General features: G+C 47.4%; 1 protein-coding gene across 1 annotated transcript in view; it reads left to right on the top strand.

The window, feature by feature from the left end:
* Positions 1-26,424, top strand: part of PPM1G (protein phosphatase, Mg2+/Mn2+ dependent 1G) — a 194,513-nt gene that overhangs the window by 105,236 nt on the left and 62,853 nt on the right. Inside the window, 1 exon segment of the mRNA XM_030198590.1 lies at positions 25,061-25,578. Within this exon segment, the coding sequence (XP_030054450.1) occupies positions 25,061-25,578 (518 nt within the window).

The raw sequence follows: 26,424 nt of genomic DNA, 5'->3' as shown, positions 1-26,424 counted from the left end.
GTGTTTTGAGAACTTTGAATAGTTTGTGTCATCTGCAAATTTTAATCACCTTCCCCTCCACCAGAAAGGAGACTATCTCCAATGGAGAGTCTGTCCTTTACATCCTTTGTCTGGGAAATGGCTAAGGCTATTCCCTTCCCTATAGAGGTTGAGGATGAGTCCAGGGCTGAGATGCTCGAGGTCCTGGACTATCCTTCTCCACCTAGAGATGCTGTAACGGCTCCTCTGCATAAGGTACTGAAGGAAGTCCTTATGCGGGACTGGTCATTCCCTCTGTCTGGCCCTGTGATCCCAAAGAAAGCTGACTCCCAATATCGGATCCACAGTGAACCTGGATTGATGAGGTCTCAGTTACCCCACAATTCTATGGTGGTGGACTCCGCCCTCAAGAGAGCCAAAAGCACTAGGGACTATGCCTTAGCGCCCCCAGGCAGAGAAAGCTAGGACTTTGGATTCTTTTGGGAGGAAGACGTATCAGGCCGCTATGCTCGCCGCTAGGATCCAATCATACCAGCTCTTCATGAGCTTCCAACTTGTGGAACGCGGTGAGGCAACTGTCCAGCTTGGTTGATGAACTCTCTCCGGAGCAGGCTGAGGCTTTTCACGAGGTGGTCAGGCAGCAGAAGGCATGTCGAAAGTTCCTGGCCAGGGGTAGGTTTACACTTTTGATGTGCCATCCAGGATCGCTGCTTAAGGTATAGTGATGCGCAGACTCTCATGGCTGCATGTCTGTGACTTGAATCATTTGGTCCAGCAGCGCATGGCGGATGTTCCTTGCTGGGGGGATAACCTTTTTGTTGAGAAAGTAGAGGATCTAGTTGACCAGATCAAGAAGCATAATGATGCAATGGATTTTCTCTCCCGCCAGGCGTCTTCTGCTACACCCTCCTTATGTAGGAGGTTTTTGGAGGGAAGAAGATTGCCTCCCTATTTCTATGCTAGGTGTAGGTATACTCCTCCTTCTCGGTAGCCTGCATAGGCTCAGCACCAGCGCTCTCGTTCTCGTCAACAGCATGTGCCTAAGGCCCCTGTTGGTCCCCAGCAAAAGCAAGGGACGGGCTTTTGACTGGCTCCAGTTAAGCATAGCCACAGAAAAAGTGTCCGTATCGGACTACTTGCCGGTTGGGGGGAAGTTAATGTTTTTTTTCACCAAAGGTGGCCTCTCGTAACCTCTGACCGGTGGGTTCTTCAAATAGTCCAGTTATGATACACCCTCAATCTGGAATCCTAACCTCCAAATTGCCCACAGAGAGCTCAGTCCTACAGCTCCCAGCAAAAACAGGTACTGCAGAGGAACTCTCCGCCCTTCTGAAGACCCATGCGATCGAACCCGTCCCACCAGGGGAAGAAGGGCTAGGATTCTATTCCAGGTACTTCCTTTTGCAAAAGAAAACAGGGGAGATGCGTCCCATCCTAGACCTAAGGGCCTGAACAAATTTCTAGTCCGAGAAAAGTTCAGAATGGTTTCCCTGGGTACCCTTCTTCCCATGATTCAGGAGAATCGGCTATGCTCTCTGGACTTAACAGATGCTTACACACACATCTCAATTGCATCTGGTAAAAACATACTACTTCTACAATTTGACATGTCAAGCGCTTTCGACATGGTTGACCACGGAATCTTACTACACATCCTTGATTACTTCGGAATTGGAGGCAACGTCCTCAAGTGGTTCAAAGGATTCCTAACCGCAAGGTCATACCAAGTAACATCTAACTCGACTATTTCAGCCGCATGGGTACCAGAATGCGGAGTACCACAAGGATCCCCCCTCTCGCCGACTCTATTCAACTTAATGATGATACCCTTGGCAAAATTACTAGCAAATCAAAACCTCAATCCATACATTTATGCGGATGATGTAACGATCTACATCCCATTCAAACAAGAGCTAAAAGAAATTTCCAATGACATCAACCAAAGTCTCAATATCATGCATTCATGGGTGGACGCATTTCGGCTGAAGCTCAATGCAGAAAAGACCCAATGCCTAATACTAACCTCCCAACACAACAAGAAAGAATACACCGCCATCAACACACCAACTCTAAACCTTTCTATTTCAAAAACCCTAAAAATTCTTGGAGTCACCATTGATCGACACCTAACACTAGAGAACCACACGAGAAACACAACCAAGAAGATGTTTCACTCAATATGGAAATTAAAAAGAATAAGACCTTTCTTCCCAAGGAGTGTATTCCGAAACATGGTACAATCATTAGTGCTCAGTCATCTAGACTACTGCAACGCACTATATGCCGGTTGCAAAGAACAAATAATCAAGAAACTCCAGACAGCCCAGAACACTGCAGCTAGACTCATATTTGGCAAACCAAAATTTGAAAGTGCAAAGCCCTTACGAGAAAAATTACAGTGGCTCCCACTTAACGAACGCATCACGTTCAAAATATGTTCACTAGTTCACAAAATTATCCATGGAGACGCACCAGCTTACATGTCTGACCTAATAGACCTACCACCTAGGAATGCCAAAAGATCATCCCGCAAATTCCTTGATCTGCACTTCCCCAGTTGCAAAGGAATGAAATACAAACTAATGCATGCGTCAAACTTCACCTACTTGAGCACACAGTTATGGAATGCACTGCCGCGCAACTTGAAATCGATATACGAAATAGCGAACTTCCGCGTACTACTGAAGACCCATCTCTTTGAAAGAGCATACCAAAAAGATCAACCCAAGTGAATATGCACAACTCGCCTATTTAATTTTAGAACTGTCTCCTAAAATCTGCTTGTTACTACTATTTTGCTTTTCTCCTCATGCTGACCAAGAACATGCAATACTAAATGTTTATTACTAACATTCTTCCACTACTCATGATGTATTGTAAGCCACTTCGAGCCTGCAAAGAGGTGAGATAAGGTGGGATACAAATGCAACAAATAAATAAACACTTCCAGCTCAGAGGAAGTATCTTCGATTTCGGCTGGGAGCACAGCATTTCAGTACCGTGTACTGCCTTTTGCCTGGCGTCTGCGCCCAGAGTGTTCACAAAGTGTCTTGCGGTAGTCGCAGCATCGCTACGCAGACTGGGAGTGCATGTGTTTTCTTATCTCGACGATTGGCTGGTGAAGAGCACCTCGAAGGAAGGGAGGAAGGATATACTGGTTGCTTCAAACAGAAAGCTTTAAAAATAAGGCAAAGCAGTTTAAAAGAAATTCTGGCTGCAACAGGTAACCAATGTAAATCAAAATGGGTGTGACGTAAGCAATCGTTTTCTTTCCTGCAACCAATTTGACCACAGTATTCTGTACTAATTGAAGTCTGTTTAGATTATTCTTGGGCAATCCTTGGTACAGAGAATTACAATAGTCCAATTGACTTGTGACCAATACATGAACAACCTTAGGGGTCTTTTACAAAGTTGTGCTTGCGTTTTTAGCTTGCGGTAAAATCAGCTGGCAATAATACTGAGACACCCATTGTATTCCTGTGGGTGTCTCGTTTACCGCCAGCTGATTTTTACCATAAGCTAAAACGCTAGCACAGCTTTGTAAAAGGCCCTCTTAAATTTGATTTTGAAAGAAAGGCCTTAATTTTTTTAATGAATTTCATTTGGAAGAAGCAAGCCTTAACGTTATTAATCTGTTTGCCAAGACTGAGGAGTGTATCACAATAAAAACCTAAGGTCTTGATATTCTTAGAGGCAATGAAACTCCTTGAATTTTAGGATCAAAATTTAATGGTAGCATAGGCAGAACAGTTGGTTGGTTGGTTCAAGACGACCAATGGCACAATTTATTCTTCAGATCCAATATGCAGGGAGGGCTGACAATGAGAGGATTTGTTAGTTTCCCAGTGCCATTATCCTGCCTCACCAATCTAATGCATTTTTTGAGGGGGTAAGCAAACATGTGGACAATGGGGAGCCGGTTGATATTGTATATCTGGATTTTCAGAAGGCGTTTGACAAAGTGCCGCACGAAAGACTCCTGAAGAAATTGCAGAGTCATGGAATCGGAGGTAGGGTAATTATTATGGATTAAGAACTGGTTGAAAGATAGGAAGCAGAGAGTAGGATTGCGTGGCCAGTATTCTCAGTGGAGGAGGGTAGTTAGTGGGGTCCCGCAGGGGTCTGTGCTGGGTCCGTTGCTTTTAATGTATTTATAAATGACCTAGAGATGGGAATAACTAGTGAGGTAATTAATTCGCCGATGACACAAAATTATTCAGGGTCGTCAAGTCGCAGGAGGAATGTGAACGATTACAGGAGGACCTTGCGAGACTGGGAGATTGGGCGTGCAAGTGGCAGATGAAGTTCAATGTTGACAAGTGCAAAGTGATGCATGTGGGTAAGAGGAACCCGAATTATAGCTACGTCTTGCAAGGTTCCGCGTTAGGAGTTACGGATCAAGAAAGGGATCTGGGTGTCGTCGTCGATGATACGCTGAAACCTTCTGCTCAGTGTGCTGCTGCGGCTAGGAAAGCGAATAGAATGTTGGGTGTTATTAGGAAGGGTATGGAGTCCAGGTGTGCGGATGTTATAATGCCGTTGTATCGCTCCATGGTGCGACCGCACCTGGAGTATTGTGTTCAGTACTGGTCTCCGTATCTCAAAAAAAGATATAGTAGAATTGGAAAAGGTACAGCGAAGGGCGACGAAAATGATAGTGGGGATGGGACGACTTTCCTATGAAGAGAGGCTGAGAAGGCTAGGCTTTTTAGCTTGGAGAAGAGACGGCTGAGGGGAGATATGATAGAAGTGTATAAAATAATGAGTGGAATGGATCGGGTGGATGTGAAGCGACTGTTCACGCTATCCAAAAATACTAGGACTAGAGGGCATGAGTTGAAGCTACAGTGTGGTAAATTTAAACAAATCGGAGAAAATTTTTCTTCACCCAACGTGTAATTAGACTCTGGAATTCGTTGCCGGAGAACGTGGTACGGGCGGTTAGCTTGACGGAGTTTAAAAAAGGGGTTAGATAGATTCCTAAAGGACAAGTCCATAGACCGCTATTAAATGGACTTGGAAAAATTCCGCATTTTTAGGTATACTTGTCTGGAATGTTTTTACGTTTGGGGAGCGTTGCCAGGTGCCCTTGACCTGGATTGGCCACTGTCGGTGACAGGATGCTGGGCTAGATGGACCTTTGGTCTTTCCCAGTATGGCACTACTTATGTACTTATGTACTTATGATGTGTATATCCTATGCATCCCTATGACAATCATATATTCTCCGAGGACAAGCAGGCTGCTTGTTCTCATATGTGGGTCAACGTCCACGTTGGCCCGGGAACAGGCATTTTGCAAAAGCAAAAAATAAACTTTTGCCAGAGTCTTCTGGCTTGCATGCAGCGTGCACCGATTTCCCTGCACGTCGCGTGAGCGCGGCTCCTCAGTTTTTTTTTTCTCTGCAACGAGGTGTGGGCAGATTTTCCCTGTGCTCCTCGTTAGGCCCAGGAAAAGAGTCTTCGTTTTTTCGCTTTCATTTATTTGTTTTTAAAAAATCCTTTTACTTTCTTAGTTTGTTTTAACCTTCATTTGTTTAATTTATTTTCGACGCAGCCAGCCTTAGGCCGCGTGGTCGTGTTTCTCCCCTTTTGTGCCCTTTCCTTTTTTGGGACAAATTGAGTCGTTTGATTTCGCTGAAGCCAATTTTTCCTTCCATGTCATCGAAGACACCCAGCGGCCTCAAACGTTGTACTCGGTGCACCGGACCCTCTCAGGTACCTATATTCACTTGTGGTGTATCCAGCCGCTTGTCATGTGTGTCTTTGTATGAAAGAAATGGATTCAAGCGTCTCGAGAAGCCCAACGAGAAAAGCTTTTTAGGGCTCGGCCCATCGACATCGGTACTGAGGTCGGCATTGACATCGAGGGAAGCGTCGACGTCAGGAGGAGGAGTAATGGGCTCCCGAGAGTGGGTCTCCACCTGCCTCGAGGCCTCCTGTTATGCAGGCCCCCCAGGACCCACCTTCGTCGGATCCAGCCCCGAAGAGACGTGAGGATTCCATGTCTTCCTCATCGGTACCGAGGAGTCTCGATGACGGGCGTCTAGCGAAGGCGAAGAAGCGCTGTCATCGATCTCCTATGACATGTTTACCCGGGAGCTCCAGGGCGTCGAAAGACTCGGCACCCGAGAAGCGTGTCCTCCACACAGGCAGCCGAGGGGACGTTTGGATTCGACATCTTCCTCTTCGGTACCTGGGGGTACCGATGCCGTGCGTCGTGCTAAGCCAAAGAAGCACCGGCATCGGTCACCCTCCAAAGCGTGGTACCGAGAGCTCTGGGTCTCCGGTACCCGAGCCGGCACCCAAGCGTCAACATCGGGAGAACCGCTCACCCTCCATTCAGGAGGTGTCCTGCGCTCCCCTGTGGACAGCCCGGTACCGCCTCCATCCCCGGAACGGATTCACAGCTCGTCGCCATTACCGGCCCCCCCGCCTTTCTCCGCAGCCTCTCTGAACGACAGCCTCAGGGCCGTCCTTCCGGGATCCTGGAGGAGCTTGTTTCGCCCTTCTCCGGTACCGGGGGTGCTTGCGCCGCCGGTGCCGTCGAGTGTGGCGACGGCTGGGCCCTCGTCTGCGGTGAGGACGCCCGCCCGGTACCGCTTGCGGTGCCGGCCGCCTCCCAGGAGGGCTCCCCGACGACGTCGATGGAGGGGCTCCATCGTCTCTAGCTACGGGAGTCCTCTTCTCGACGCTATCCACCGTGGCCGTGTTTCCACGGAGTCGAGGGGGGCGCAGCTTCTGACCGAAGTCTACCAGCTGGTGTCCGACACTGATGAGGAGGCCCTCGTGGGAAGCAGAGGAAGGCGTCGGATATTTCTCTGACGAGGAGTCTGACGGTCTTCCTTCTGATCCTACTTCCCTCCGCCTGAAAGACAGCTTTCTCCTCTGGAGAGTCTCTCTTTTCGTGGCCTTTGTCCGGGAAAATGTCTACAGCAATTCCCTTTCCCGTGGTCACGGAGGATGAGCTGAGATGCTTGGAGCTCTTGGACTATCCTTCGCCACCTAAGAATCGTCCACAGTACCCATGCATCATGTCTTCAAGAAGACATTGCTGGAGGAAGTGACGTCAGCGGGAGCGAATGGCTGCTTAAACGCTGAGCTCCAGCACACCCGCGACTAGAAAGCACTCTCTCTCTTCCCCACGGCGGCGAATTGATAGCCAACTGAGTTATAAGAGATACCCTGGTTGCGGCAAGGAAAAATTCGGGATGCAGGCGAACGGAGGAGCTGTGAATCTCACGCAATTCGCGTTTGAAGGCAGTGCGACGCAGAAAAAAAAGATGGCAGATCAGCATGCACTGACCTCGTGCACACAAGACTCGGCGCCAGAGTTATTCACCTCTCAAGAACAAACAGACAGGTTGGGAGAAATCCTGCCCGAGTTACGGGACTGGCTGCAGGAAATAAGATCTGATCTGAAGGTGGTTCGGGAGGAACTCACGAACCTGGGGGCCAGCTTGCGAGGAGAAATCGCGGAGATTGGCCAAAGAGTGGAAGAAGTTAGAAACGCGAATGGAAGACCACACGAGGCTTTGACAGCAGTTGAATTACAAGTCTCTGATATTAGCTTGGGGCAACAACAAATCAATGATAAGCTTGAGGACTTAGAAAACAGGAGCAGGCGCTGCAACCTCCGTTTTCGAGGCCTACCAGAGACTCCTGCCTACCGCGAAGCTGAGATTGTGGTACAAAAAGTGGCTAGTGCTCTACTATTGATGGATGGAACTGAGGTGAGCCCAGATGACATCAAGCTGGAAAGGGCACAACAGGGCACTGGGCCGGCAAGACAGAACCTGCCCAAAGATATCATCGTGTGCTTTCGAGAATACGGGATGAAGGAGAAAGTGTTACAAGCAGCTCGCAAAAGCACAGATTTTAAATGGGGACGCCCACCGCATAGAGGTATACCAAGATCTGGCAGCGGCGACATTAAAGCGGAGAGCTGAACTGAAGCCGGTCACGGCGAAGCTACGGGAGATGGGCATACGCTATAAATGGAGACATCCCTTTGCACTGGTATTCTACAAAGAAGGCAAAATGCAGCAGATCCGAACGAGGGCAGAGGCACAGCAATTTTTTCAGAGGGCTGGCCGAGATCCCACCGAGTGCAGGAGGAAAAGAGGACACTCGGGAGGGAGGGCTACCCAGCCAAAATGGCAGCGAGCAGGGCGCAACAGGCTGCAGAGACCACAATCAGCAAACCGTCTGACTTGAGCTTCTCGGGGCTGAAGCGAGTAGACTCGGCGGTTGGAGAAGACAGCCCCCGTGGCGTGCTGAGGGGACTGAAAAGATGACTGAGTGGTATAAAAAGAGGGGTATTATAGAATTGCATGGGAAGAGGATTGGGGTGCTTAAAGTTTCAATCTCACATGTATATAGTTGAAGTTATGTGTTATGCTAGGAAAGAATGACAATAGGGTGTGGGGAGCCACTTCCTTCACGGGTAGCACCTAGCAAACTAAGAGAAGAAGGGTGCTTAAAATGTATGAAGAGGAAAAGGTGGGGGGGTGGGAGGGAAGGAGGGGGAGGGAGGGAGGAGCAGACAGATATGATATAATCAAAATATGGGGGATCTCGTTGAGATGGCAAAAGGGAGCCTGGTTGTACGAACAATATGAAAGCAAATGTCATGGCTATTAACTGTGTAACGTTGAATGTGAGAGGGCTTAACTCCCCGCAGAAACGCAGCCAGATGTTTAGAGAAATGTTACGTTGAAGGCAGATGTTATGTTCCTCCAGGAGACGCACTTGAAGCGCGGGCATGAAAGGTTGGTCAAACATAAACGATATCCCTTAATATACTATGCATCTAACATTGCAGGGACCAAAAGTAAAGGGGTCTTAATAGCGCTTTCCAGTGCGTGCCCATGGAATGTGAACGAAGTGATACGGGATCCCGGGGGGAGGTATTTGATTCTAGTGACCTCAGTGCTAAATGTGCAGTACACACTGATAAATGTTTACGCTCCCAATGAAGACCAAGGGGGATTCATAAAAGAACTAGAGGGAGTGATTCGAAGAGAGCTAAAGGCCTTCTCTTGATTGGAGGCGACTTTAATGTCACCTTAAATCCGAGCGTAGATAACTCGGGGGGGACAGCAGGATATGCCCAAAAGGATAGAGATGCAATGAGTGAATGGATAGCCCGAGAGGGCCTTATGATATCTGGAGGGAGATCCATGGACTGAAAGGGACTATACATATTTCTCCCCTAAGCATAAAACGTACTCACGCATAGATTACTGGTTGGGGGAGGAAGCCTTTCGAGGCAGAATTTGTAAGACCAGGATCGAGCCTTGCTCCTGGTCAGATCACTGCTCGGTCAGTTTAGAGCTTAGCCTTATAAGAGAGAAGAGGGGTCGCAGGAATTGGCGTATGAATGAAGCACTTTTGTTGGATCCTCAGCATGCACGTACAGTGGAGAAATGTATTGAGGAATACATTATGTTGAATGACAATGGAGAGACACGTCCGGTGAGTGTATGGGAGAGGTATGAAAGCGGTTGTACGGGGTCATATCATTGCGCTGCAGTCTCATATAGATAAGGAAAGGAAACAGGGAGAGGCCACAATGCGGCAGCAATTAGACTTGGTAAAGACACATAAGGCAGACCCCGCGGATAATGCGCGAGAGGGGCAGATACAACAACTACGTAGACAACTTAATGAGACCAAGTTAGCTGAAATAGCAATTCAGTTACAAGCAGCGCAACAGGAACACTTTGAATTCGGGAATAAAGCTAGCAGGTTATTGGCCCGTAAACTGCAAAAGCGAACACAACGTAACTCTATAGCTGCTATAAAGTCTGAAGGTGGAGAGTTGTACACCTCCACAGGGGCTATACAACACGCTTTTTGGGAATATTATGGCCAGCTCTATGAGAGGGAGCAAACAGCAAATAGGGAAGAGCAGGAAGAGTATATAAAGGACTTGGGCATACAGGGGATCTCAGAGAGGGACCGGGAGGACATCTCAGCGCTAATAACAGTAGAGGAAGTGGAAGAGGCGATAGCAGGGATGCCTACACATAAGGCTCCAGGCCCAGATGGCTTCCCAATCAGATTTTATAAGATGTTTAAGAAATGGCTTGCCCCCCTGCTAGTAAGGGCGATTAGGTCCTTCGACGAGGAACACTCACTGCCATACTCTTGGAGAGTGGCAGAGGTAGTATTGATCTTGAAGCCAGGGAAGGACCCGCAGCAGTGCGCGTCATACCGACCCATATCTCTGTTAAATAATGACTATAAAATCTTTACTAAAATTCTGGCCAATCGACTGAGGGGGATAATGCCTCGCTTGATCCATCAAGATCAAACAGGGTTTATTGAGGGACGTCAAGGCAGTGACAATATAAGAACCCTGCTACATGTGATCCAACAGATTGAGGAAGAAGGGAGCCCAACGCTGCTGCTCTCGATAGATGCGGAGAAGGCCTTTGACCGTGTGGACTGGGCCTTCCTGCAGTCTTTGATAGAGAGGCTGGGCATGGGTGAGAGATTCGATAAGTGGATAAAGCTTATATATGACAAACCTTTAGCCCTACTAAAAATCAATGAGGGGTTATCCGAGCCGGTCCAACTACATAGAGGCACGAGGCAGGGGTGTGCTCTGTCTCCCTTACTGTTTGCATTGTCGATAGAGCCACTGGCCAGGAAAATTAGAGAACATGCTGACATTAGAGGGGTGGCTCGGGGCTCCCGCGAGCATAAGATAATGCTCTTCGCTGACGATATCTTACTGACTATATCGGACCCGGTGTTATCATTGCAGAGGGTGATGGAGATATTTGCGCAATATGGGAGGATGTCAGGATTCAAGATCAATATGACAAAATCTGAGATTCTAAACCTATCAGTAGACCAAGATGTTATGCGAGAGATAAAGCAGCGTTACCCATTTGTTTGGGCACAAAACTCTATTAAATATTTGGGAGTGCAGATAACAGCAAAAATAGACCAGCTATATCAGGCAAACTATCCCCAAAAAAGTAAAGAACTATTTTTGGGACTAGATAGATGGGAAGCTATGACAGTATCATGGTCGGGTCGAATTAATGCAATAAAAATGATTATACTACCCAAGTTATTATATATGTTTACGGCCCTACCGGTGCCTATTCCGCGTTCCTTTTTCCAGCAACTACATAGAAAAGTGTTTGCCTACATCTGGAAAAAGAAACCACCGAGAATCCGTAGGAGAGCAATGCACCGCCCCCCAGCATTGGGGGGGATGGGCGTCCCTGATTTCTTCTTATACTATCAAGCTGCTCAACTAAAAATTTTGGCTGAATGGCAGCCCAGTAATAATAAGAAATGGCTTCATTGGGAAAGGGCATGGATGGGCACTAAGTATTTAGGCAATGTGTTATGGGGACCGAGACAACAGATTTTAACAGCTCTTCGCAGGGTGCCGGGGGGACTAGCTCATCTGCTTAACACGTGGCTACAAATTAGAAATAGAGTGTTTCCTGAAAGGCAATATTCTTGCAAACGGCTATAAGTGAAGCCCCTGGTTTTTCTCTAGGGGCGGAGGAAAAAACCTATCAAATGTGGGCCCGCAAAGGGTTATATAGGTTGGGTCAATTGTGGGAAGAGAATGCGGTGAAAGATTTTGAGATAGTGAGGGAAGAATATGATTTATCCGCCAGGACCTGGTGTATTACCACTGTGTGAGGGACTACATCCAGAAGAAATCAAGGGATGAGCTGGAACTGGCGGAGACGGGCTTAGAGCGGGCGCTAAGAGAAGGAGGAGGGAAGGGATGTATAACTAGACTCTATAAGGCTCTTTTGCTTATGTACTCCCCGATTGACTTTTACACAGACAGATGGGAGAACACGATACAAAAGAACTTTTCTATAAGTTGGTGGGCCAATAGCTTTAGGTTCCTGTTGCGCACATCAATCACTCAGCCGGTGGCAGAAAGTGGATACAAGATATTGTTCTGGTGGTATTATACGCCATTACGCCTCCACAAGATCTATCCGAAGGTATCCAAAAGCTGCTGGCGTGAATGTGGGGGGCAGGGATCCTTTTTACACATCTGGTGGGAATGTCCCAAGGTACGCACCTTTTGGGAACAAATTATAAAGATAGCCAATGAGTTGGGTACAGGGGGCTATACACGCCAGATAGAGTACTGCCTGCTACACGCCCGTCCAAAAAAAACCAGAGTGCAAGAGCATAAGCTTGTAGTCCAGATATTTGCTGCGGCCAAAATGCAGCTGGCAAGGGCCTGGAAAACACGGGAAACTCCACCCTTGCAAAGAGTGGGATATAAAGTCGAGTATATATACCAAATGGCAAAACTGACTGCGATGAGGAAAGGTTTGCTAGGGGTGTTTCAGAAAATATGGGGCCCTTACGAGGAGAAACGAGAAAAAATCTGGCTCCGGGGGGGAGGGGATCGAAATGAGGGGGAGGAGGGAGGGAGGGAAGGATGAGACAAATGTGAAGAAGGAATTATATAATGTTGGTAAGATAGGATACATGATGTTTTTCAGTAGTAAGATATTCCTTGTGTGACTGTATGAGCAGTGATGTCTCCATATTGGTGTAAAATTTACATAAAATCTTTAATAAAATATGTTTAAAAAAAAAAAAAAAAGAAGACATTGCTGGTGAACTGGGCAAAAACCCTTAACTACGCCCCACATCCCCAAGAAGATCGAATCCCAATATCGGATCCATGGGGACCCGGAGTTGATGCGAACTTAGTTGCCACACGACTCTGGTGTGGTGGATCTGGCCCTCAAGAGTTCTAGAGAGTATGCTTCGGCGCCCCCAGGCAAAGACTCTAGAAACTTGGACTCCTTTGGGCGGAAGGCCTTCCATTCTGCAATGCTCATCGCCAAAATCTAGTCCTACCAGCTCTACACGAGCATACACATGCGGAACAATGTGCAGCAGTTGGCGGACTTGGTGGACAAGCTCCCTTCTGAGCAGGCCAAGCCCTTTCAGCAGGTGGTCAGGCAGCTGAAGGCGTGTAGGAAATTCCTGGCCAGGGGGTCTTTGACTCTTTTCATGTTGCATCCAGGGCCGCTGCTCAGAGTGTGGTGATGCGCAGGCTCTCATGGCTGCGCGATTCCGACCTGGAAAATCGAATCCAGCAGCAGATTGCGGATGCCCCTTGCCGGGGGGATAATGTTTTTAGGGACAAGGTCAAATAGGTGGTTGAACAGCTCCACCAGCGGGATACCGCTTTCGACAAGTTTTCCCGCCGGCCGCCTTCAGCCTCTACCTCTTCGGGTAGACGTTTTTATGGGGGAAGGAGGACGGTTCCCTATTCTTCCGGTAAGCGTAGGGACAATCCTTCTTCCCGCCAGCCTGCTGCTCAGGCTAAACCCCAGCACGCTTGCTCTCGTCAGCAGCGCGCGCCTCAGGCCCCTGCGGCTCCCCAGCAAAAGTCAGGGGCGGGCTTTTGACTGGCTCCTGCAGAGCATAGCCGACGTTCCAGTGTCTGTGCCGGACGGCCTGCCGGTCGGGGGGGAGGTTAAAATTTTTTCACCAAAGGTGGCCTCTGGTAACCTCCGATCAGTGGGTTCTCCAAATAGTCCGGCTGGGATACTCTCTCAATTTGACCTCAAAGCCTCCAAATTGCCCACTGGGAGCTCAGTCCTTCAGCTTCCAGCACAGGCAGGTACTTGCAGAGGAACTCTCTGCCCTTCTCAGCGCCAATGCGGTCGAGCCAGTGCCACCCGGGCAAGAGGGGCTGGGATTCTATTCCAGGTACTTCCTTGTGGAAAAGAAAACAGGGGGGATGCGTCCCATCCTAGACCTAAGGGCCCTGAACAAATATCTGGTCCGAGAAAGGTTCAGGATGCTTTCCCTGGGCACCCTTCTTCCCATGATTCAACAGGATGATTGGCTATGCTCTCTGGACTTAAAGGATGCCTATACGCACATCCCGATTCTGCCAGCTCACAGGCAGTATCTTCGATTTCGTCTGGGAACACGGCATTTTCAGTACTGTGTGCTACCCTTTGGGCTCGCTTCCGCGCCCAGGGTATTCACCAAATGCCTAGCCGTAGTAGCGGCTTCTCTGCGCAGGCTGGGAGTGCATGTGTTCCCTTACTTGGACGATTGGCTGGTAAAGAATACCTCCGAGGCAGCAGCTCAGCAGTCCATGCAGGTGACTATTCGACTCCTGGAGCTGCTAGGGTTTGTGATAAATTATCCAAAGTCCCACCTTCTTCCAGTTCAGAAACTCGTTCATAGGAGCTCTGCTGGATTCTGACGGCCCGTGCCTACCTTCCAGAGACCAGGACCGACAATCTGCTGACCCTTGTCTCCTCGGTGCGGGCGTCTCAGCAGATCACAGCTCGGCAGATGTTGAGATTGCTCGGCCACATGGCCTACACGGTTCACGTGACTCCCATGGCCCGCCTTTTTATGAGATTGGCTCAATGGACCCTAGCCTCCCAGTGGTGCCAGGCTGCTGGGAGCCTAGAGGATGTGGTCCGTTTGTCCACGAGGTTTCTCCTCTCCCTTCATTGGTGGACAATTCGATCCAATTTGACCCTGGGACGTCCCTTCCAGACTCCTCAGCCGCAAAAGGTGCTGACCTCGGACGCGTCACTCTTGGGGTGGGGAGCGCATGTCGATGGGCTCCGCACCCAGGGGATTTGGTCCGTCCAGGAACAAGGTCTACAGATCAACCTCCTGGAGTTGCGAGCGGTCTGGAACGCTCTGAAGGCTTTCAGAGATCGGCTGACCCATCAAATTATCCAAATTCAGACAGACAACCAGGTTGCTATGTATTACATCAACAAGCAGGGGGGCACCGGATCTTGCCCCCTGTGTCGGGAAGCCGTCAGCATGTGGCATTGGGCACGCCGGTTCGGCATGTGGCTCCAGGCCACGTATCTGGCAGGCGGAAACAGTCTGGCCGACAGATTGAGCAGGATCATGCAACCGCACGAGTGGTCGCTCAGTTCCAGAGTGGTTCACGAGATCTTCCAAGTGTGGGGCACCCCCTTGGTGGACCTCTTTGCCACTCAGACCAATCACAAGGTCCCTCAGTTCTGTTCCAGACTGCAGGCCCATGGCAGACTGGTGTCGGATGCTTTCCTTCTGTTTTGGGGGGAAGGTCTCCTGTACGCGTATCCTCCCATTCCTCTGATTGGGAGGACTTTGCTGAAACTCAAGCAAGACAGGGGAACCATGATTTTGATTGCTCCTTTTTGGCTCGTCAGATCTGGTTCCCTCTTCTTCTGGAGTTGTCTTCCGAAGAACCGTGAAGATTGGACTGCTTTCCAACTCTCATCACGCAGAACGAGGGGGCGCTTCTCCATCCCAACTTCCGGTCTCTGGCCCTCACAGCCTGGATGTTGAGAGCATAGACTTCGCCTCCTTGGGTCTGTCAGAGAGTGTCTCCCGAGTCTTGCTTGCTTCCAGGAGAGATTCTACCAAGAGGAGTTATTTTTTCCTGTGGCGATGGTTTGCTGTGTGGTGTGATGGCAAGGCTTTAGATCCTCGTTCTTGTCCTACACAGACCCTGCTTGAATACCTTCTACATTTATCGGAGTCTGGTCTTAAAACCAACTCTGTAAGGGTTCATCTTAGTGCGATTAGTGCATACCATTACCATGTGGAAGGTAAGCCGATCTCGGGACAGCCTTTAGTTGTTCGCTTCATGAGAGGTTTGCTTTTGTCTAAGCCCCCAGTCAAACCTCCTACAGTGTCATGGGATCTCAATGTCGTTCTCACCCAGCTGATGAAACCTCCTTTTGAGCCACTGAATTCCTGTCATCTGAAGTACTTGACTTGGAAGGTCATTTTCTTGGTGGCAGTTACTTCGGCTCGCAGAGTCAGTGAGCTTCAAGCCTTGGTAGCTCATGCTCCTTATACCAAATTTCATCATAACAGAGTAGTCCTCCGCACTCACCCTAAGTTCTTGCCGAAGGTGGTGTCGGAGTTCCATCTGAACCAGTCAATTGTCTTGCCAACATTCTTTCCCCGTCCTCATACCCGCCCTGCTGAACATCAGCTACACACATTGGACTGCAAGCGAGCATTGGCCTTCTATCTGGAGCGGACAAGCCCCCACAGACAGTCCGCCCAACTTTTTGTTTCTTTTGATCCCAACAGGAGGGGAGTGGCTGCGGGGAAACGCACCATATCCAATTGGCTAGCAGATTGCATTTCCTTCACTTACGCCCAGGCTGGGCTGACTCTTGAGGGTCATGTCACGGCTCATAGTGTTCGAGCCATGGCGGCGTCAGTGGCCCACTTGAAGTCAGCCACTATTGAAGAGATTTGCAAGGCTGCAACGTGGTCTTCTGTCCACACATTCACATCTCACTACTGCCTGCAGCAGGATACCCGACGCGACAGTTGGTTCGGGCAATCGGTGCTGCAGAATCTGTTCGGGGTTTAGAATCCAACTCCACCCCCCTAGGCCCGTTTTTATTCTTTTCCAGGCTGCACTCTCAGTTAGTTGGAAAAGTTTAGGTCAATCTCAGTTCTGTCCTCGCCGTTGCGAGGCCCAATTGACCATGGTTGTTGTTTTGAGTGAGCCTGGGGGCTAGGGATACCCCATTTGTGAGAACAAGCAGCCTGCTTGTCCTCGGAGAAAGCGAATGCTACATACCTGTAGAAGATATTCTCAGAGGACAGCAGGCTGATTGTTCTCACCTACCCGCCTGCCTCCCCTTTGGAGTTGTGTCTTCCCTTGTCTTGTTTTTGCTTGGTACGGGACTAGCGAACACGAGCGATTTCGGGCGGGAAGACGGCCGCGCGCGAGAACTAGCAAACTCTGTTGCCGTGGACGTCACCCATTTGTGAGAACAATCAGCCTGCTGTCCTCGGAGAATACCTTTTTTTTTTTTTTGTTACATTTGTACCCTGCGCTTTCCCACTCATGGTAGGCTCAATGCGGCGGGCAATGGAGGGTTAAGTGACTTGCCCAGAGTCACAAGGAGCTGCCTGTGCCAGGTATCGAACTCAGTTCCCCAGGACCAAAGTCCACCACCCTAACCACAAGGCCACTCCTCCACTCCACTCCTCCACTCCTACAGGTATGTAGCATTCGCTTAGCGGGAAGAGGATTAGTATGTTTGATTATGATTAGCAATATTCTCTTCAGCCTATATTACAAGTTATAGAAATCATCTAAAGTACTTGACCTGGAAGGTCTAGTTTTTGGTGGCTGTTACTTCAGCTCTCAGGGTCATTGAGCTTCAGGTCCTAGTAGTGGATCTACCTTACACCACATTTCATCATAACAGAGTAGTTTTCTATACGCACCCTAAGTTCTTGCCTAAGGTTGTGTCGGAGTTCCATCTGAGCCAGTCTGTCGTTCTTCCAGCATTCTTTCCTAAACCTCATGCTCATCCTGACAAAAGCATACTGCACACCTTGGACTGCAAGTGAGCATTAGCCTTTTACACTACTACTACTACTACTATCATTTCTATAGTGCTACGAGACGTACTCAGTGCTGTACACTTGAACATGAAGAGACAGTCCCTGCTAAACAGAACCTACAATCTAATTTGGACAAACAGGACAAATAAGGGATAAGGAGAAATACTTAAGGTGGGAATGATAAAACTGGAGTGGACTAGGCCCTACAGACCCCCCCCCCCCCCCCCCAGCTTTTTTTTTCCTTTGATCCCAACAGGATATGAGTCACCATAGAGGAAATGCACAAACGCACAATCTCTCATTTGGCTGGCAAATTGCATTTCCTTAACTTATGCCCAAGCTGTACTGACTCTTGACGGTCAACTCAAGGCTCATAATGTCAGTCATGGCTGCATCAGTAGTCCACTTGAGATTAGCCTCTATAGAAGAGATTTGCAAGGCTGCAACATGGTCTTCGGTCCACACATTCACATGTCTCGCTTACCTTGAGCAAGATACCCAGTGCGATAGTCATTGGACACACATTTCTGCAGAATTTGTTTGGGGTTTAAAATCCAGCTCCACTGTCCATTTTATTTTTTGTTCCAGGCTGCACTCTCATACAGTATATACATAGTTTAGGTTAATTAGTATTTTAAACTCACCATTGCAAGTTCTCGTCCTACTGTTGTTGTTTTATGGTGAACCTCGTAGCTAGGAATTCCCACATGCGAGTGTGACATGGCCTGCTTGTCTTGGGAAAGGGAAATGGGACTTGATATACCGCCTTTATGAGGTTTTTGCAACTACATTCAAAGCGGTTTACATATATTCAGGTACTTATTTTGTACTAGGGGCAATGGAGGGTTAAGTGACTTGCCCAGAGTCACAAGGAGCTGCAGTGGGAATCGAACTCAGTTCCCCAGGATCAAAGTCCGCTGCACTAACCACTAGGCTACTCCACCAAAGATACTTACCTGTAGCAGGTATTCTCTGAGGACAGTAGGCCAGTCATTCTCACATACCTTTCCACCACCCCTTGGAGTTGTTTTTGTATAGCTAATCTACTGTACTGCTGGTCCCGTGCTTTTGTGGCTTGTGGGAAGGCACTCGTGCGTGCTCTTAAAGCTATAGTATGCTGTAAAAGGATTCCTCACTGGGCAATGTGGGTAGCATCACTCAAATGTGAGAATGTCTGGCTGCTGTCCTCTGATATTACCTGCTACAGCTAAGTATCTTTGCTTTTATTTCATCAATCTTCATACCTGGACTATTCTGTGAGAAAACTAAAGTGACAATAACAGCAGCATCCAAACATTTCTGGGTGGCCTGGAAATATATAGTATTCCAGTTTCTTAAAGTTAAGGGTAATTATGGAAATGTTAGCTGAAGTTCCTGCCTCCCTTAGCAGGTGGGTTTTCTTTTCTTAACTTTGTAAGGTAATAAATAGAAATAAATCAAAATATAAAAAAGAAAATAAGATGATACCTTTTTTTATTGAACTAACGTAATATATGTTTTTTTTATATACTTTATTAAGTTTGAAAATACAACAAAAACATCAAAGACCACAAGGTCTACATAACTTCAGTTGCTGTAACAATGCTTAAGTTCACAGTGCTATAAAAATCAATCTTTATCTTTTCTTATTCTTCCGTATAGCTCAACCCATCCCCCCTCCCCTTCCCATCCCTGCTGACATCCAGATTACCTCCCTTTTCTGTTCATATGGCTCCCAGATTTTCTGAAATACTGTGAGTAAGCCCTTCCTCATAGCAGTCAATTTAGTCATCTGATATATGTGTTCAACTTTATATCTCACTCTTTGCATAGAGGGCATCTCCATTGCTTTCCACGCTCTGGCTATCTGCATTTTGGCTACAGCAAAAATTTGGATTGCTAATTTATGCTCCTGAACCCGGCTGTGTTTGGGCCGTGCGTGAAGTAAGCAGTATTCTATCTTCCGCGTATATCCTCCCTTACCTAGGTCGTTGACCACCTTCACTATCTGCTCCCAGAATACTTGTACCTTGGGGCATTCCCACCATATATGCATAAATGTCCCTTTCTCCCCACATTTTCTCCAGCATTCCCCAGAGACATTCAGATAGATCTTATGGAGTTTTTCGGGGGTATAGTACCACCAATATAGGATCTTATATCCATTTTCAACCAGTGGTTGGGAGACTGAAGATCTCAGCAAAAACCGAAAACTAGAGGCCCACCACTCGGTCGAAAAAGTTTGCTGGAGCGCATTTTCCCATCTATCCGTGTAGTATTTCTGTGGTGAGGTCAGGAGCAGTAATGCCCTATACAGCCTTGTTATACATCCTTTACCCGCTCGTCCTCTTAATGCACGCTCTAAGCCCGTCTCAGCTGGTTTGAGCTCTTCTCGTGCCCTCCTTTGAATAAAGTTCCTCACACAATGGTAATAAACAAGATCTTTGTCTGACAGGTCATACTCTTCTTTCACTGTCTCAAATCCTTTAACCCCATCCTCCTCCCAGAGCTGTCCCAACATATACAGTACCTTAGTGGCCCAAATTTGATAAGCTTTTTCTTCCCCCAACTGAAAGCCCGGGGCTCCACAGATGGCCATTTGTAAGAAGTATTGTCTCTCAGGCAAAACTTTGGATCGTATTTGGAGCCAGGTGTTAAGCAGATGGGCCATCCCGAATTGGTAATCTATGGGCTTCTGCCAAAACCTGTGCCTTTGGCTTTCACAATATATTTCCCAGATATCTAGTACCCATCCATGCCCTTTCCCAGTGTAGCCACTTCTTGTTGTTACTCGGTATCCACTCAGCCAAAATTTTTAGCTGAGCCGCCTGAAAAATCTGGGACCCCCATACCACCTAGCGGTGGTGTCTGGTGCATCGCCCCCCTGTGAACTCTCGGCGGCTTCTTTTTCCAAATATATGCAAACATTTTTCTATGAAGTGTCTGAAAGAAGGAGCGCGGTATCGGCACTGGGAGAGCTGTAAACATATATAAGAGTTTGGGTGGTAGTATTTTTATTGTGTTAATTCTACCTGTCCATGACATCGTTATTCCCTCCCACCTATCCAATTCCAAAAAGAGCTCGTGCACTTTCCCTGGGTTGTTAGCCTGGTAGAGCTGCTCTACCTTAGGGGTTATCTGCACCCCCAGATAGTTGATAGATTGTCGGGCCCATACGAAGGGGTACCTCTCCTTTATCTCCTGCACCTCCGTCGGGGAAACGGATAGGTTCAGGATTTCCGATTTAGCTAAATTGATTTTAAAACTGACACTCGCCCATAATTCGTGAGCACTTCCATCACCCCTTCCAAAGATTGGCTCGGGTGTGAGAGAGTCAGTAAGATATCATCCGCAAAACTTAATATATGTTTTGATTAGCTTTCGAAGGTAACCGTTCTTTTTCAGATCTGAAATAAGCAAATGTTGACAAATATCAGAATATATAAGTACAAAAGCATTCCAATGACAGTCTCACAGGAAGATGGAGGGATAGGTTAGGTGAGAAACAGGGAGAGTTGGGTGGATGAGAGTCAGGGAGAGATGGATGGTTGATAAGAGGGTGACAAAACAGTAGAATTTTATGATTTATAATGGACTAGAAATTCCAGATCTTTAAGTTCTGTCTGGTAGTTGTCAAAATATTTTATCATTTTGACTTCAAAGGTCTTGTGTTCCTGGATTGTCTTAAAATTTCCTTTTAGTATTCTTACAATAAGATCATTGATGCAATGTTCTGGTTTTGTGAAGTGCTGTCCCACAGAGGTGGCATCCTGGTTGGCAATGGAATGTTTAATGTTGGATCTATGTAAATTGAACCTCACCTTTAGCAACTGGCTTGTTTCTCCTTTATACAAATCCCAATTGGTTGATCTTATCTGCAGTTCACACCGTTCAGAGAAATAAGATGTGCCTATCAGCTCTTTAGAAAAGGCCATTAGAAGTAGATACCTGTAGTTGTACTGCATGATCCTCTTGGGGCTTGAAGTAGACTGGAAGCTATACTGGGTAGAAGTTAACTTGGATATGCTGGTTACCCCTTTGCTGCTTTTTATGTTAGAAGATTGCTAGTAACTTACACAAGTCGTGCCTTATTGGCAAGGATGTAAGCACAAAGTTATTATATCAAAGTATAATATAATATATCAAAGTATATCTATATATATATAAAAGGCACCACCAACGTTCTAATGAAGCCTCACTTCTGTTTTGCATGGTGGTGTAGATATCTGGTTTCACGAATCACAACCACATCCACACTAGAGGGGCAGGAGTAGAGACACACAGGAGCGTGTTTCCCTACTCCTCCCCCAGCCTACAAAGCAACCCTCATTCCCCCCCCCCCCCCAAACGAAACACCCCGAACCCAAGTCCCTACCCCCCCTTCGCCCCATCACACAACCCCCTACTCCAAATACCCCCCTCGCAGCATCACACAAGCCCCTCCTCCTGCCACATCAACAAACCCCCTAGGAGCGCCTCCAGAGACGACAGTCCCCCCCTACACCCCCTCCCCCCTCTCCCTCCGCCCAGCAACTTTCCCTCCAGTCCCGCCCACACACCCACCCAACAGACCTGCCGTGCCGCTCCCATCTCTGCCCGAAGCTGCAGTACCGGACCAACAAAAACATCATCAGCTCCAAACTGCTCCTCTCCTGCTGACTCTGCTGCCCGGGTTCCTCCCCTCCCCCCGCTGTATCGTCAGGGCATGGCTGAGGATCTCAAAGCACAGAACCACCCTTCTTCTCTGTTGCGTTGCCGGACGAAGTGAGTGCAGAGAGACTCAACCGCTTCCTCCCCCTTACTTCTTCCTTCCCTTCCCTTACATTTAAAACAACACCAGGGGCTTATAACTCTGCCTCTCTCTGCTTATTCTCTCCCTCAGCCGGAGAACTAGCATTAAACTGACCTTTTGAGTGGAAATTGGACTCACTCAAACATAGCCAGCAAGCTCCAATCTGCTGCTGACTCTGCTCCTCCCCCCCCCCCCCCCCCCCCCCCCCCCGCTGTCTCGCCAGAGCATGGCTGAGGATCTCAGAGCACTGAAACCCCCTTCCTCTCTCTTGCAGTGTCAGACAAAATGAGTGCAGGGATACTGCTCCCTCCCTCCCTTTACATTTAAAGCAACACCAGGGACTTGCATCTCTGCCTCTCTCTGCTTATTCTCTACCTTCGCCGGAGAACTAGCATTAAATAGCCCTTGCGAGTGGAAATCATAAAACTGGTGTACAGAGAAATGGGAGTTACTTGATGCTTTTCTTGACAACTGACCTCTTCTGAATGCCCTATTTTCCAGACTGCTGCTGCTGCCGCCAGGTAGATATAAAGCGCAGGACTCAGACAAGCTTGCCACTTTCAGAAGCCAACAACACTCTTTCTACACATTCACTCTGCAGGGGAGAGGAGAATCGATGGATGGCAAAAAAGGGGGCAGGGGAAAGAGGAGAATCGCTGGGTAGCTGGAGGGGGCGCAGGGGAGACAGGAGAATAGCTGGGTGAATGGGGGGGGCAGGGGAGAGATAACAATCACACACACATTCACTCTCACAGACACACTCACACCCAGACTCAATCTCTCTCACACACACACACACGGTGCTGCCACCCACGCAGAGGTGGGGAGAGGCAGGGGGTCCTGAGACCACAAGGGAGGGGAGGGGAATGCAGAGGGGGAGGGAGTCCTGACACCTGAGAGGGGGGAGGGGGTCCTGAGGGGACAGGTATCTCTGTCACACACACACTCTCACAGTGTCTTCCTCTCTCTCACACTATGTCTCACACTGTATCACATTCACTCTCTATGTGTCACACAGTCACTCACACGCACTCGGTCTCACAGAGAGTCTATGTAACGCACACATACTCTCACACTCTTGTCTCTCACACACACACACACCCTCTCACACACAGTGTATCTGTGTGAAACACACTCACACTCACTGTCTCACATACTCGTTCAAACAAACACACTGTCATCCTCACACACACACTCTCACAGACACACTCGCACCCAGACTCACTCTGTCACACACACACACACTCGCACATTCACTCGCTTTCTCTCACACACACTCTCACAAACATACACACTCCGAGACCAATCTTGCTAGCGCCCGTTTCATTTGTGTCAGAAACGGGCCTTATTTATATAATATAAACACCTGGTTATACTGTGGAGAGGTTACGTAATAATTTATATTTCACCACTTCAAAAGCAGAGTCATGGAATCGGAGGTAGGGTATTATTATGGATTAAGAACTGGTTGAAAGATAGGAAGCAGAGAGTAGGATTGCGTGGCCAGTATTCTCAGTGGAGGAGGGTAGTTAGTGGGGTCCCGCAGGGGTCTGTGCTGGGTCCGTTGCTTTTTAATGTATTTATAAATGACCTAGAGATGGGAATAACTAGTGAGGTAATTAAATTCGCCGATGACACAAAATTATTCAGGGTCGTCAAGTCGCAGGAGGAATGTGAACGATTACAGGAGGACCTTGCGAGACTGGGAGAATGGGCGTGCAAGTGGCAGATGAAGTTCAATGTTGACAAGTGCAAAGTGATGCATGTGGGTAAGAGGAACCCGAATTATAGCTACGTCTTGCAAGGTTCCGCGTTAGGAGTTACGGATCAAGAAAGGGATCTGGGTGTCGTCGTCGATGATACGCTGAAACCTTCTGCTCAGTGTGCTGCTGCGGCTAGGAAAGCGAATAGAATGTTGGGTGTTATTAGGAAGGGTATGGAGTCCAGGTGTGCGGATGTTATAATGCCGTTGTATCGCTCCATGGTGCGACCGCACCTGGAGTATTGTGTTCAGTACTGGTCTCCGTATCTCAAAAAAGATATAGTAGAATTGGAAAAGGTACAGCGAAGGGCGACGAAAATGATAGTGGGGATGGGACGACTTTCCTATGAAGAGAGGCTGAGAAGGCTAGGGCTTTTCAGCTTGGAGAAGAGACGGCTGAGGGGAGATATGATAGAAGTGTATAAAATAATGAGTGGAATGGATCGGGTGGATGTGAAGCGACTGTTCACGCTATCCAAAAATACTAGGACTAGAGGGCATGAGTTGAAGCTACAGTGTGGTAAATTTAAAACGAATCGGAGAAAAGTTTTCTTCACCCAACGTGTAATTAGACTCTGGAATTCGTTGCCGGAGAACGTGGTACGGGCGGTTAGCTTGACGGAGTTTAAAAAGGGGTTAGATAGATTCCTAAAGGACAAGTCCATAGACCCTATTAAATGGACTTGGAAAAATTCCGCATTTTTAGGTATAACTTGTCTGGAATGTTTTTACGTTTGGGGAGCGTGCCAGGTGCCCTTGACCTGGATTGGCCACTGTCGGTGACAGGATGCTGGGCTAGATGGACCTTTGGTCTTTCCCAGTATGGCACTACTTATGTACTTATGTACTTATGTAAGGTGGTTAAATTATAGCACAGTTTGTCAATAGAGACTATCACAGGTAGGACAGCAAACTTGAAAAATCAGTTGATTTGCTTTGCAGGGAAAAGATTGTAATGATTTAGTTATATTCTAGGAAAAATAGTCATGTAGGAGCTTTTAGCAATCACCTTGTTTAGATATTAGGAAGGAAAGGGTTTTGTTTACAGCTATAGAATTGGTTACGTATGCATAGGGGTGGGGGTTTTATTTGGCTTACTGGATTACTTAGTTAATTAGAAGAAACCTGACGTCTTTCTGTCTAATAATGTCTATAACTGTCATGTTTGTGTTTTAGTTGACCATGAGGAAACTGCCCTTCTGCATGAGGAAGCCACAATGACTATTGAGGAGCTACTGACACGTTATGGACAAAATTGTACCAAAAACTTGAAGAACAAGGTAGTCATTCATGCTGGTGATCAGAAAAACACTAGTGATGAGGAGAAAAAAGAAAAACAGCTAAACATCAATGGTGAAGTGGACCCTGAGGGTGCAGCAGGAGACCAGGAAAGTAAACATGAGAAGGCAGAGGAAGAAGGCACTGGGATATCCTCAAGCTCAGACAGCTCCAAGTCTGGAGGTAGCAGTATTGAAAACAGCTCCACTGAAGAGAAAGATGTGGGAGGAAATAAGGCTGTAGTCTCTTCGTCCACAGGAGAAGCAGGACCTTCTTGTTCTTCTTCCACGAGGAAGACGCAGCGTGCCACAAAGTCCAAGTTCTTTGAGGATAGTGAGGATGAATCAGATGAGGCTGAAGAAGAGGAGGAAGAAGAGGAGGAGCAGGAGGAGGAGGAAGAAGAGGAAGATAGTGAGGTAAGAAACTTATCCCCTAATTCCATATAGTGCACCACAAGTTGGGCACCAATTAGATGCCTAACTTCTGGTGGTAAAACGGAAATTAAGCATCAAAGTGGGAGTAAAAGACAATTGGGTTTAACTTTTAGAATAAATGCCTAAGTGCTTGAGTGCATGCATTCGCTCAGGGCTTGGTTGGTCACAAAGCTTATAGTATACTGTAAGTTGCACTCGTTAAGTGCCAACATTTAGGTGCTATTTACACCCTCCTTTTAGATGGTGTAAGTGATAGTGCCTGAATATTGGCATGCAAATGCCAACTTATGCTCTATTCTATAATGGAATCTGGGCGCCCAGACAGCACAATTATGTAGATGCATTTTCATCCTTGTAGGTGTTCCTACTTTTCTTTCAGTTCTTAGTTCCTTGGTTAGCTGTATAAATACATATAAATCCAGGCATGCTCTAGTCCTCAGTATTCTAGTACTGATTCACACAGCTCTCTCATTGCATATCAGTTCCAGAATACTGTGGCTTTACTGTTCTAGTGGAAGTAAAATATTTCATTTAAAGTTAAAACATCTTCTATAACCTGCCTTTTTTTGATAAGCATTAAAAATAACTGGATATAATAAAAAATATCCTCTGTAAAATTTAGAGTCCCAAAAATTTAAAGCTGAATACACGAGTCATCAATTAATAACATAAGTAGAATAATTACAAATCCCTTTTACTTTAAATGATAATATATAACTGGCATTATATATGTTGTCTAATAAATATAAATATTTAGCATAAAATTAATCATGCTGAAGAATAAATCCATTTAGAAAGATGTCCACTGTGTTCATGGTATAAAGAAAC

This window comes from Microcaecilia unicolor, chromosome 3, assembly GCF_901765095.1.
Source record: "Microcaecilia unicolor chromosome 3, aMicUni1.1, whole genome shotgun sequence".
NCBI classification, from domain to species: domain Eukaryota; kingdom Metazoa; phylum Chordata; class Amphibia; order Gymnophiona; family Siphonopidae; genus Microcaecilia; species Microcaecilia unicolor.
Note: the sequence above shows the minus strand (reverse complement) of the source record. Positions and strands in the feature narration are given on the sequence as shown.